Genomic DNA, 14,351 nt, shown 5'->3' with positions numbered 1-14,351 from the left:
GTGTTGCAAGGTGCAGGCATCTTCTGCTATGTGGAAATTTGGTTCGCAGCCATACGTACAACCTGCAAACTTTTCGAGTTACAAGCATGTCACAGGAATGGAACCGTGTCATAACCTGGGAGCAGCCTAGAATTGACTTCTTTGTAAATGACCAATAACTGCTGACTGCAGCCAATTTCTTTGAGGCATTTGTTAAATGAAGGGATTGTACAACAACAACTTTTATTTATGTCACCTTTAATCCCAAGGTTGGAGCATATTTAAACAATATAGGGTACTAAACTATATACAGAAATATTTCGGCAGAGACTAGAAACTGAACTTTATTGGTTTTATACCATAAGACATAGCAGCAGAATTGAGTTGGCCCACCTGGTAATAGAGGAAGGGAAGGCAGAGAGGGTTGGGAGGGAATTTCACTGCTTAAAGTCCTAACAATTAAATGGAGAATTGTGAATAGTAAAGCAATTAAAATTATACATGTTCAGAGGCCATGGTTAGAGAAGCAGATATATCTCTAAATTTATTTCACTGATAGAGAACCTGGAGGTAGGAAGATGCAAGGAGATGGAGGGATCTGAAAATGAGAGACAATATAAAATTCAGTTGCTTAACCAGGAACTGATGAATTTAAACACGAGGAGTTCTGCAGATGCTGGAAATTCAAGCAACACACATCAAAGTTGCTGGTGAACGCAGCAGGTCAGGCAGCATCTCTAGGAAGAGGTACAGTCGACATCTCGGGCTGAGACCCTTCGTCAGGGCTAACTGAAAGAAGAGCTAGTAAGAGATTTGAAAGTGGGAGGAGGAAGGGGAGATCCAAAATGATAGGAGAAGACAGGAGGGGGAGGGATGGAGGGAGACGTCCTCCTAAGGGTCTCGGCCTGAAACGTCGACTGTACCTCTTCCTAGAGATGCTGCCTGGCCTGCTGCGTTCACCAGCAACTTTGATGTGTGTTAACTGATGAATTTGAGTGAGTAGACATTGGATTGATGAGTGAACCCAAATGTTAGAGTACATTTAGCAGAGATACATATGAAATCCAGTTTACAGAAAGTAGAAATAGTTAGAAAAAACAAAAGTGTATTGAAATAAGTATAAATTTATCACAACACAGATGGGGGTTAGAACAATAATTAACTTGAATGGGGTAGAGTTGGACAATGTTACTGAAGTGGAACAAAGTGATTTTAGTAATTCCATGAATAGTATTATTAAATCTTACCCTGAGGGCAGAGACAATGCTTAGGCTGCTCAATTTCACAGTTGCCAGGAAATTTGATAGAGACCATGGCAAATGAACAGAATAAACGACAAAGACCAAAGTCGATAGCTTTAATCTTTCCATTGTTTAGAGGAGGAAAATTCTGTTCATCCAATATTGAATATTAAACAAATCATCTGGAATTTGGAAAAAGTACAGAGTTCAAGAGAGATGATGATGAGGTAGAGCTGGATCTTCCTCTGTGCTGTATAACTCTGTCAGAGATATAGAAACCCTGGTAACATTAATCAGCTATTTCCTTTGTTAAGGCGGAGAACAGTATGAAAACCATTTGATGTCTGCTGTGCAGTTCTTATTATCAGGTGATCTGTGTGTCCTATGACCAAGAGAGATGAAATGTAGCTCCAGTGAGACCTAGAGCTTCCCTGCTGCCAGTCACCACTGAAATAATTCAACCTGAGGCTAACAAAGTCGCGGCTGATGACTTTGTTTGTGCATGTTTAGCCTTCCAAGCACCCAAAAGGAACTGAAGATTGAAAATTGATTACAGGTAACAGGTGGTGTGGTAGTACAGCATTGCTGGGAAATGGACATCCTGCTGAACTGAACAGCAAGAGCTGAATGTTTCCAAGTCTGGGGGAAGTGGGAGGCCAGCTACCAGCTGACTGGTGAGACTAGAATCAGAATTTGCTTTAATATCATTGACATTTGTCATGAAATTTACTGCTTTATCGCAACAATGCATTAAAAATACTACATCTTACAATAAGAAATATATATTTTAAACATTAAATTAAATAAGTGATGCAAAAATAGTGAATCAGCGTTCTTGGGTTGGTTGATTGTCCTTCCATGTTAGCTTTACTTGAACTTAATAAAAGTTGAGTCCTGCAAGCTAATGATATTGGTATTTATTTTGTAAGAAACAGAGAGCCATTTAGCATAAATTGCATAGTGATTGAATTTTTCAATCAATGCATCAAGCATTGCAGTTAAGATTTTGTAAAGTATCCAAAATGACAATCATGTGAATTGATATTTTATATCCAATGGTCCCATTAAGTTACAGAAGAAGATAATGGAAAAAGAACTTTATTTCCTTTTTAAAAGTCCCTTCCATCTATTCAGACCAAGTGTATGGCTAGCATTAAATTAAATCACTTTTAGTTTAACAATGTATTCTTCTGATGCTTTCATCTGTAGGACAATAAATGGTGTGTTATACACTGGAGAGGTAAAGAAGAAAGAGACTGCATGGAAGCAGTATAGAGAAGCAGTTTCCCGGGGAGAGACAGCAGGTTTGGTAAAGTAAGAGCTAAGTTATACATCTATAATTACAAAATAATTGGCAGAGAATTGTGAAGTTTGTGAAAATAATTCACCTGATGGTGCATTGAAAGCGAGATTTGCAAATGTACTCTTTCTCAAAATGTGCTGGGGGTTTTAAGCTTTCCAGTTTCTAATGCTAAATTATTTTCGGACACTGCACAAAATGCCAATTGCAATGTTATTTGATGACTCTACACTTCTTACTTTTCTTGTGCTCTCACACACAAAGAGCATCAGGAAGGAAAACAGAGACGTTTAAGATGTCAATAAACATTGCACCAACCAAAAAAATTGTGTTTGAACTAACATATGAAGAACTATTACAACGCAAGTTGGGGAAATACGAGATGGTTATCAAAGTAAAGCCTTTGCAGCTTGTCAATCATTTCCAGGTATGTCTGTAAAATGACTACTTTTCCAAAACAAAAACTTTTTTAACAATTGAAACATGAGATGCAGGAAACACTCATCAGGTGATGGAAAGTGAAACAGGGTTAATGTTTCAGCTTGAAGATCCTTTTCACAGATGCTGAGTGTTCCCAGCATTTTATGTTCTTTGGTTTATTTCAGATTTCTAGCATCTGCATTTTATTATTGCTGTTTTACAAATGATATGCTGACATAATGAAAACAAATTAGTATTATGTTTTTTTTAGATTGATGCCCATATTTTTGAACCAAAGGGTATTACTTTCCTTAATGCTCATGCAACATTTTTAACGGAACAATTAGAAAATGCGTTGATAAAAAATATTACTGAAACAAAGGTAAGCTATTGCAAACCTGACGGGTTTTTCTTTAATGTTCCTTTTATCAGTATTTCAGAACCTAATATAAAAATAAAATTCATTTTAGGCACATGTTTCCTTCAAACCAACCCTGGAACAACAGCGCAAATGTCCTGATTGTGGTAAAACATTGTTGGATGGAGACTTCATCTTACAGTATGATGTCAATAGAGACCTGTCTAGTGGTGACATACAGGTGAATGGACGCTATTTGGAAAGGGTTTTGACTTCTCCATGTTGTATAACATTTTGCTGATTACATAACTCATTTCAGATTGTAAATGGATATTTTGTCCATCATTTTGCACCTACAAATCTTCCAAGAGTGCCTAAAAATGTCGTCTTTCTGATTGATCGCAGTTTCTCCATGCGTGGCCTCAAATTTAAGCAGGTATTGCAATTTGCTTAATCAATCTTGAGCTAAGTAAATTAATTTAAACATTTGCATTTATTTATGTACATTCTCTATTTTAAAATATCCATTCTCACTGTACAAATTTCTTCTTTACTGGTTCATTGTAGAAACTAGAAACTAATAAAAATATTAAATATAAAATATCCATTCTTATTTTGAAAGATACTTCAATGTCTTTTTTGTTAGGGAGTATTCTGCAGTTAAGTGAATATAGCAGGCAATAATAAACAAGAACTAGTCTTCAATTCTTAATGTAAATTGTAAATTGCAAACAGTAATCAGTACTGCTTTGCAAATAGAGTTAGAGAGCACAGGCTGCTGGCCCACAGCAGGGGCTGGCTGATAAGAGATATAGTTTACATAGTGAAGTGACCATGAGACTTTCTCATATGCACCAGCCAAATGTAAGACAATAGGGTAATGTGAATTGGCCAGCATCAAACCAGGCAGCTCTGTCCCTCTGAATATACCCCTTGCCCATCCTCTGGGTCCCCCCCCCTTGTCCTCTGTCCCTCTGAATATACCCCTTGCCCATCCTCTGGGTCCCCCCCACCTCCTTGTCCTCTATCCCTCTGAATATACCCCTTGCCCATCCTCTGGGTTCCCCGCCCCCCTCCTTGACTTTCTCCCCGGACCTCCTCTCCCATGACCCTCTCGTGTCACTTTTGCCTATCACCTGTCCAGCTCTTGGCTCCATCCCTCCCCCTCCTGTCTTCTCCTATCATTTTGGATCTCCCCCTCCCCCTCCAACTTTCAAATCCCTTACTCACTCTTCCTTCAGTTAGTCCTGACGAAGGGTCTCGGCCTGAAACGTCGACTGCACCTCTTCCTAGAGATGCTGCCTGGCCTGCTGCGTTCACCAGCAACTTTTATGTGTGTTGCTTGAATTTCCAGCATCTGCAGAATTCCTGTTGTTTGAGCTCTGGCTAAGTTATTTTGCACCTTTGTGACTTGAGTTCAGGCTGGCAGACTAGACGGATGCTGTCATTTAGCATATCAAAGGTATAGGCAATCAATAATTAGGAGATTTGTGTACTCAGAAATACCCCTAACAACATTAATTTTGCGTAACGCACATCAAAGTTGCCGGTGAACATAGCAGGCCTGGCAGCATCTCTAGGAAGAGGTACAGTGGACGTTTCGGACCGAGACCCTTCGTCAGGACTAACTGGAAGTTTGAGAAGTCAATGTTCATGCCATCAGGTTGGAGGCTACCCAGATGGAATATAAGGTGTTCTCCTTTCCCATGATCCTCTCATATCCCTTTTGCCAATTAACTGTCCAGCTCTTGGCTCCATCCCTCCCCCTCCTGTCTTCTCCTATCATTTTGGATATCCCCCTCCCCCTCCCACTTTCAAATCTCTTAGAAACATAGAAAAATAGGTGCAGGAGTAGACCATTCGGCCCTGCACCGCCATTCAGTATGATCATGGCTGATCATCCAACTCAGAACCCTGTACCTGCCTTCCCTCCATACCCCCTGATCCCCGTAGCCACAAGGGCCATATCTAACTCCCTCTTAAATAAGGCCAATGAACTGGCCTTAACTGTTTCCTGTGGCAGAGAATTCCACAGATTCACCACTCTCTGTGTGAAGAAGTTTTTCCTCATCTCGGTCCTAAAAGGCTTCCCCTTTATCCTCAAACTGTGACCCCTCGTTCTGGACTTCCCCAACATCGGGAACAGTCTTCCTGCATCTAGCCTGTCCAATCCCTTTAGGATTTTATACGTTTCAATAAGATCCCCCCTCAATCTTCTAAATTCCAACGAGTATAAGCCTAGTCGATCCAGTCTTTCATCATATGAAAGTCCTGCCATCCCAGGAATCAATCTGGTGAACCTTCTTTGTACTCCCTCTATGGCAAGAATGTCTTTCCTCAGATTAGGGGACCAAAACTGCACACAATACTCCAGGTGTGGTCTCACCAAGCCCTTGTACAACTGCAGTAGTACCTCCGTGCTCCTGTACCCGAATCTTCTTGCTATGAATGCCAGCATACCATTTGCCTTTTTCACCGCCTGCTGTACCTGCATGCCCACTTTCAATGACTGGTGTATAATGACACCCAGGTCTAGTTGCACCTCCCCTTTTCCTAATCGGCCATCATTCAGATAATAAACTGTTTTCCTGTTTTTGCCACCAAAGTGGATAACCTCACATTTATCCACATTAAATTGCATCTGCCATGAATTTGCCCACTCACCTAACCTATCCAAGTCACCCTGCATCCTCCTAGCATCCTCCTCACAGCTAACACTGCCGCCCAGCTTCGTGTCATCCGCAAACTTGGAGATGCTGCATTTAATTCCCTCATCTAAGTCATTAATATATATTGTAAACAACTGGGGTCCCAGCACTGAGCCTTGTGGTACCCCACTAGTCACTGCCTGCCATTCTGCAAAGGTCCCGTTTATTCCTACTCTTTGCTTCCTGTCTGCCAACCTATTCTCTATCCACATCAATACCTTACCCCCAATACCGTGTGCTTTAAGTTTGCACACTAATCTCCTGTGTGGGACCTTGTCAAAAGCCTTTTGAAAATCCAAATATACCACATCCACTGGTTCTTCCCTATCCACTCTACTAGTTACATCCTCAAAAAATTCTATGAGATTCGTCAGACATGATTTTCCTTTCACAAATCCATGCTGACTTTGTCCGATGATTTCACCGCTTTCCAAATGTGCTGTTATCACATCTTTGATAACTGACTCTAGCATTTTCCCCACCACTGATGTTAGGCTTACCGGTCTATAATTCCCCGGTTTCTCTCTCCCTCCTTTTTTAGAAAGCGGGATTACATTAGCCACCCTCCAATCCTCACGAACTAGTCCAGAATCTAAAAAGTTTCAAAAAATTATCACTAATGCATCCACTATTTCTTGGGCTACTTTCTTAAGCACTCTGGGATGCAGACCATCTGGCCCTGGGGATTTATCTGCCTTTAATCCCTTCAATTTACCTAACAACACTTCCCTACTAACATGTATTTCCCTCAGTTCCTCCATCTCACTGGACCCTCTGTCCCCTACTATTTCCGGAAGATTATTTATGTCCTCCTTAGTGAAGACAGAACCAGAGTAATTATTCAATTGGTCTGCCATGTCCTTGTTCCCCATAATCAAATCACCTGTTTCTGTCTGTAGGGGACCTACATTTGTCTTAACCAATCTTTTTCTTTTCACATATCTATAAAAGCTTTTACAGTCAGTTTTTATGTTCCTTGCCAGTTTTCTCTCATAATCTTTTTTCCCTTTCCTAATTAAGCCCTTTGTCCTCCTCTGCTGAACTCTGAATTTCTCCCAGTCCTCAGGTGAGCTGCTTTTTCTGGCTAATTTGTATGCTTCTTCTTTGGAATTGATACTATCCCTAATTTCCCTTGTCAGCCACGGGTGCACTACCTTCCCTGATTTATTCTTTTGCCAAACTGGGATGAACAATTGTTGTAGTTCATCCATGCGATCTTTAAATGCTTGCCATTGCATATCCACCGTCAACCCTTTAAGTATCATTTGCCAGTCTATCTTAGCTAATTCATGTCTCATACCTTCAAAGTTACCCCTCTTTAAGTTCAGAACCTTTGTTTCTGAATTAACTATGTCACTCTCCATCTTAATGAAGAATTCCACCATATTATGGTCACTCTTACCCAAGCGGCCTCTCACGACAAGATTGCTAATTAACCCTTCCTCATTGCTCAAAACCCAGTCTGGAATAGCCTGCTCTCTAGTTGGTTCCTCGACATGTTGGTTCAAAAAACCATCCCGCATACATTCCAAGAAATCCTCTTCCTCAGCACCTTTACCAATTTGGTTCACCCAATCTATATGTAGATTGAAGTCACCCATTATAACTGCTGTTCCTTTATTGCACGCATTTCTAATTTCCTGTTTAATACCATCTCCGACCTCACTACTACTGTTAAGTGGCCTGTACACAACTCCCACCAGCGTTTTCTGCCCCTTAGTGTTACGCAGCTCTACCCACATCGATTCCACATCCTCCCGGCTAATGTCCTTCCTTTCTATTGCGTTAATCTCCTCTCTAACCAGCAATGCTACCCCACCTCCTTTTCTTTCATGTCTATTCCTCTGAATATTGAATATCCCTGAATGTTGAGCTCCCATCCCTGGTCACCCTGGAGCCATGTCTCTGTGATCCCAAATATATCATATTCATTAATAACAATCTGCACTTTTAATTCATCCACTTACTAGCTCTTCTTTCAGTTAGTCCTGATGAAGGGTCTCGGCCCGAAACGTCGACTGTACCTCTTCCTAGAGATGCTGCCTGGCCTGCTGCATTCACCAGCAACTTGTATGTGTGTTGCTTGAATTTTCAGCATCTGTAGATTTTCTCATGTTTGCGTTTTTGAATATTCAGAAGTGTTTGCCACTGTAGCTGTGTAATCCAAAGCAAGAATTGTCAACCAAGATATTAAAGTAATCAATGTCATTGTAACTATTGAAATTGTATTGAATCACTTACCGTTACCTTTGATCTTAAGGGATTGAAAATGTGATGTACTTTTCGTATGGGAGACAACCGAGAGGAGTGTCTACTTATCGTGATGAATAAAAATTTTTATACCACTAGTGACGTTGATCACAGTTACATTTACTAGTACTATTTCTACAGATTATGCCAATTTTACTAAACCTTCGACTTGTTGCAAGACTGACATTAATGTTTAAATTGAGTCCAACATCTGATTGCAGGATTAGGAGTTGCAGCTGGCCAGCTCAACATAAGTGTTAATTTCCATTGAGTGCTTTTTCTTCAATAATTTGCCTCTTTTCAGTGGAGCAGAGGAAGGTTAATTGCATCAGATTACTGCTCCAGCTCTTAACATGGCTGAACGATAACAGGGAGAATATTGTTAACCTCAGGTGCTAATGTGAATATCGTTTTCTCATTTACAGACAAAGATTGCATTTTTTAGAATCTTGGGAGATATTGATGCAAAGGATCATTTTACTTTGATTGTTTTTGACTCCACTATTGAAACATGGAGAGATTCCTTTGTTCAGGCAACACCAGAAAATGTACTGGAAGCAAAAAAATATATCCTCTACTTGCAGCTGGGGGCAGGTAAATGGATATTTCCCACATGACTAAGAACAAATAAAGATGTGATTATAGATAATTGCATGTTTAGAAATATAATTATTGCTATCATAAATTTGAAATGCATCAGCTTTTTATATTCTTATGTGCAGTATGAAAATTATTGATAGTTTAATGGTGATTGTATATCTCTAACTATCGGTGGGGAAAAAGATGGGAAACCATCTTCTTGAAAAGCCCCAGTCCATCTGGTGAAGGTAATCCTTCAGCTCTGTTTAATAGGAAGTTTCAAAATTTGGATCATGTTAGATTTCCAAGAAAGAATGGGATATTACTTGCTTTAGGTGGTGTTCGAATGTGCTTGCTTGCTCGTGGACTTGTGCTTATGATTCTTTATGGAGCTGAGGTCATGGTTTTCGAAAGTGCTACAGCAAAGTGGAGTTTTTAAATGATGTAGGGTGTGCATGGTAATTACATGAAGGATTACAAAGGATTAAACATTTGCTGGGAACACTGTAATACTTCAATATTCTGGCACTCTCAGGACGTTAGAGGTCCTGAGTAGCAATCTCCTGGAATACTGGATATTATTCCTATTAATATCCCAACATGCTTCCAATACATTCTTTAATACCCTTGAGTTTAATGAGGGCCAGGTACCAAGTTCTGGTGATTTTAAAGGGAGTAGGAAATGGATCTCAAAGAGATCCAGCTTGACAAAAGAAGCCACAACATACAAGCATCATTGACTCCGACTCCGGCCACACACCTATCCATGTTCCAGTGTTCCCAACCCCTCTACAAGTAAACACCCTGCCCACTGTTCCTACCCCATCCTAACTGCGCACCCTGTTTGTCCTGCTGACCTCCAATTCACACTCTGGACTCACAAATGAGTCAGATGCTGAAGCGTTCCTCATCATCATAATGTGCCGTGTCATATGACCATGATTGGTCTTGGCAAATTTTTCTGCAGATTGATTTTCCATTGCCTTCTTCTGGGCAGTGCTTTTACAAATTTGGTGACCTCAGCTATTATCAATACACTTAAGAGATTGTCTACCTGATGTCAGTGATCCCATAACCAGGACCTGTGAAGTGCACCAACTGCTCGTATGACCATCCACCACCAGCTCCCATGGGTTCACGTGACCCTGATTGGGGAGGGGAGGGGGCTAAGCAGGTGCTACATCTTGTCCAAGGGTGACGGGTGACCTGTGACCTGTGACCTGCAGGCTAGTGGAGGGAAGGTGTTCCTTACACCTCCTTTGGTAGAGATGTATTTGATAGAGCTTGTATGCCACCCAAGCTGAAGCATTAGCATCTCTGAATAGATATCAGCGTTTTCCCGAAGTATTGGAATGGAATTCATTGTCTGGTATGTACTTTTGCTAAAGCTTTCTATTTAATCACTGTTTCTAAATTACCTACATTCCTTGGTCTGTAGAGTGCATATATAACCATCGAGGGAAGTACAGGTTTATCAGCCTTTAACAAGAGTACTTTGTAACACTGGGGTACAGTAATAGGCACAGGTCCCTCACATCACTTACTACAGTTTAAAGGAAACAATGTACAGGCAAGGCATTACCCCCAGATTTTAATTTAGCTAGAGACAGACACATGTTCATGAACATGAGATTCCCATATAAACCCAAAGCTGCAAAGTTGTTAATGTGGGTATATTGAAGGAAATGTGTCTAGCTTCCTGACCTACAGGAGTAGGAAGTGTTTAGTTCTGAGAGGAAGGAGGAAGGTCAGGGGGAAGGTTTTCTGTTCACCTGCAGCCACCAAAATACTAATACTTTTTTAGATTATGAGAACACTCAGTCCTCTTTTCTTGTCATTTAGCAATGCATACATACATTAAAAAATGATACAAATGATATTTACTTAGGATTTTTTAGAAACATCCATTGCCGAGCAGTTGTGAAACCCAAATATTACTTTGCACTTCATTGCAAGCCTGAGTGCTTTGACGCAGCTGGCCACAGTCTGCTTCATTAGCAGCTAATGTTGGTTGGGCCTTGGTTTTTGCTTTGAGGAACCGCTGGGGCTGAACTGATTTGTTGTCTTCAAGTTTTGATTATGTTCCTTACAACTAAGTTTGACTTCAGTCAACATGATGTTTATCTTCCCACTTCCATTTACTTCAATTTTACTTTGTGTTATTCTTGGTTAAATAGTAATTTGCTGACAAGGATAGCCACTCTGTAGTTTATTTTTCCCATGTTTGGGATATTCGTTTTAACCTTGTGTCCAGAGGAGTATTTCCTCCACATTTTCCAGATATAAATTTGTATAAGATATCCATTGCTCAAACTAATTATTTTTTATATGTTTGTTTCAGAAACAAATATCAATGATTCTCTGCTGCTTGCCGTAACTCTTCTGGACACAGCTCACAAGCAAAAGCAATTGCCTGAAAAAAGTGTGTCCATGATAATTCTCTTAACTGATGGTGATCCAAATGTAGGTTAGTTCAAAAAAGTAACTTCACATGCCATGCAAAATAGTTGGAATAATCAGAATTCATGAATACTATATAAACTCATAACGGATGGCTTTTAGGAAAAAGTGGAAACACATTTAGCATTTGTTATGTCAAGACTTCTTGTTCGTCATTTTGGAAATGTAGATGTTAACCTGTACAGTACTTAATTATTGTCATAGTTATCTTGTTATTGGGCTGGCTGGTGGTGTAGTGGCATCAGCACTGGACTTCAAGGCAGATGGTCGTGAGTTCAAACCCAGCCGGGTCCCAACCTGGGCAGCAGCAGTATCTGATCAGAAGAAAGGCCTGGCGATCTACTTCCTTATCTTGCCACGAAACCCCTGTGGACTCTATGAGATTCAACTAAACATCTAAACAACAACAAACTTGTTATTGAAGATTTACTAATTTTCTAAACTTGTACATTGGATATTACAAACAAAAATAGAAACATAGAAAACCTACAGCACAATACAGGCCCTTCGGCCCACAAAGCTGTGCCGAACATGTACTTACTTTAGAAATTACCTCAGGTTACTCATAGCCCTCTATTTTTCTAAGCTCCAGCTACTATCAAGGAGTCTCTTAAAAGACCCTATTGTATCTGCCTCCACCACCATCGCTAGCAGCCCATTCCATGCACTCACCACTCTCTGCATTAAAAACTTACCCCTGACATCTCCTCTGTACCTACTTCTAAGCACCTTAAAACTGTGCCCTCTCGTGCTAGCCATTTCAGCCCTGGGGAAAAAATCTCTGACTATCCACACGATCAATGCCTCTCGTCATCGTGTACACCTCTATCAGGTAACCTCTCATCCTCCACCGCTCCAAGGAGAAAAGGCCAAATTCACTCAACCTACTCTCATAAGGCATGCTCCCCAATCCGGGCAACATCCATGTAAATATCCTGTACCTCCTTTCTATAGTTTCCACATCCTTCCTGTAGTGAGGTGACTAGAACTGAGCACAGTACTCCAAGTGGGGTCTGACCAGGGTCCTATATAGGTGTAACATTACCTCTGGGCTATTGAACTCAATCCCATGGTTGACGAAAGCCAATGCACTGTATGCCTTCCTAACCACACAGTCAACCTGTGCAGTAGCTTTGAGTGTCCTATGGACTTAGACCCCAAGATCCCTCTGATTCTCCACACTGCCAAGAGTCTTACCATTAATACTATATTCTGCCATCATATTCGACCTACCAAAATGAACCACCTCACACTTATCTGGGTTGAATTCCATCTGCCACTTCTCAGCCCAGTTTTGCATCCTATCAATGTCCCACTGTAACCTCTGACACCCTCCACACTATCCACAACACCCCCAACCTTTGTGTCATCAGCAAATTTACTAACCCATCCATCCACTTCCTCATCCAGGTCATATATAAAAATCACAAAGAGAAGGGGTCCCAGAACAGATCCCTGAGGCACACCACTGGTCACCGGCCTCCATGCAGAATATGACCCGTCTACAGCCACTCTTTGCCTTCCATGGGCAAGCCAGCTCTGGATCCACAAAACAATGTCCCCTTGGATCCCATGCCTCCTTACTTTCTCAATAAGCCTTGCATGGGGAACCTTACCAAATGCCTTGCTGAAATCCATATACACTACATCTACTGCTCTACCTTCATCAATGTGTTTAGTCACATCCTCAAAAAATTCAATCAGGCTCGTAAGGCACAAGCAACACATACAAAATGCTGGTGAACGCAGCAGCCCAGGCAGCATCTATAGGAAGAAGTACAGTCGACGTTTCGGGCTGAGACCCTTCGTCAGGACTAACTGAAAGAAGAGATAGTAAGAGATTTGAAAGTGGGAGGGGGAGGGGGAGATCTGGAATGATAGGAGAAGACAGGAGGGGGAGGGATGGAGCCAAGAGCTGGAAAGTTGATTGGCAAAAGGGATACAAGGCTGGAGAAGGGAGAGGATTACGGGATGGGAGGCCTAGGGAGAAAGAAAGGGGGAGGGGAGCACCAGAGGAAGATGGAGAGCAGGCAAGGAGTTATTGTGAGAGAGACAGAGAGAGAATAAAGAGAGAGTGAAAAGGTGGGGGGGGGGGGAAATAATAAATAAACAAATAAATAAATAACCGATGGGGTAAGAAGGGGAGGTGGGGCATTAACAGAAGTTAGAGATGTCAATGTTCATGCCATCAGGTTGGAGGCTACCCAAACGGAATATAAGGTGTTGTTCCTCCAACCTGAGTGTGGCTTCATCTCTACAGTAGAGGAGGCCGTGGATAGGCATATCAGAATGGGAATGGGACATGGAATTAAAATGTGTGGCCACTGGGAGATCCTGCTTTCTCTGGCGGACAGAGCGTAGGTGTTCAGCAAAGCGGTCTCCCAGTCTGCATCGGGTCTCGCCAATATATAGAAGGCCACATCGGGAGAACCGGACGCAGTATATCACCCCAGCCGGCTCACAGGTGAAGTGTCGCCTCACCTGGAAGGACTGTCTGGGGCCCTGAATGGTGATAAGGGAGGAAGTGTAAGGGCATGTGTAGCACTTGTTCCACTTAGAAGGATAAGTGCCAGGAGGGAGATCAGTGGGGAGGGATGGGGGAGACGAATGGACAAGGGAGAAACGTAGGGAGCGATCCCTGTGGAAAGCAGGGGGGGGGAGGGAAAGATGTGCTTAGTGGTGGGATCCCGTTGGAGGTGGCGGAAGTTACGGATAATTATATGTTGGACTCGGAGGCTGATGGAGTAGTAAGTGAGGACAAGGGGAACCCTATCCCTAGTGGGGTGGCGGGAGGATGGGGTGAGAGCAGATGTGCGTGCAAAGGGAGAGATGCGTTTGAGAGCAGAGTAGATGGTGGAGGCATCCACCACCCGCCTTTGACAAAGCCATGCTGACTATTCCTAATCATATTATGCCTCTCCAAATGTTCATAAATCCTGCCTCTCAGGATCTTTTCCATCAATTTACCAATCACTGAAGTGAGATTCACTGATCTATAATTTCCTGGGTTACCTCTACTCCCTTTCTTGAATAAGGGAACAACATCTGCAACCCTC

The 14,351-nt window shown here is 41.7% G+C and overlaps 1 protein-coding gene across 1 annotated transcript in view; it reads left to right on the top strand.

Moving 5' to 3' along the window:
• LOC134356646 (inter-alpha-trypsin inhibitor heavy chain H3-like) overlaps positions 1-14,351 on the top strand; it is an 85,081-nt gene that overhangs the window by 7,112 nt on the left and 63,618 nt on the right. Inside the window, exons 5-11 of the mRNA XM_063067618.1 lie at positions 2,430-2,534; positions 2,785-2,947; positions 3,212-3,322; positions 3,411-3,539; positions 3,618-3,734; positions 8,682-8,850; positions 11,177-11,302. Of these exons, the coding sequence (XP_062923688.1) occupies positions 2,430-2,534; positions 2,785-2,947; positions 3,212-3,322; positions 3,411-3,539; positions 3,618-3,734; positions 8,682-8,850; positions 11,177-11,302 (920 nt within the window). The remainder of the gene's footprint in view (positions 1-2,429; positions 2,535-2,784; positions 2,948-3,211; positions 3,323-3,410; positions 3,540-3,617; positions 3,735-8,681; positions 8,851-11,176; positions 11,303-14,351) is intronic.

Source organism: Mobula hypostoma, chromosome 15 (genome assembly GCF_963921235.1).
Source record: "Mobula hypostoma chromosome 15, sMobHyp1.1, whole genome shotgun sequence".
NCBI classification, from domain to species: domain Eukaryota; kingdom Metazoa; phylum Chordata; class Chondrichthyes; order Myliobatiformes; family Myliobatidae; genus Mobula; species Mobula hypostoma.
The sequence above is the reverse complement of the archived record's forward strand: the minus strand, read 5'-3'. Positions and strand labels throughout refer to the sequence as shown.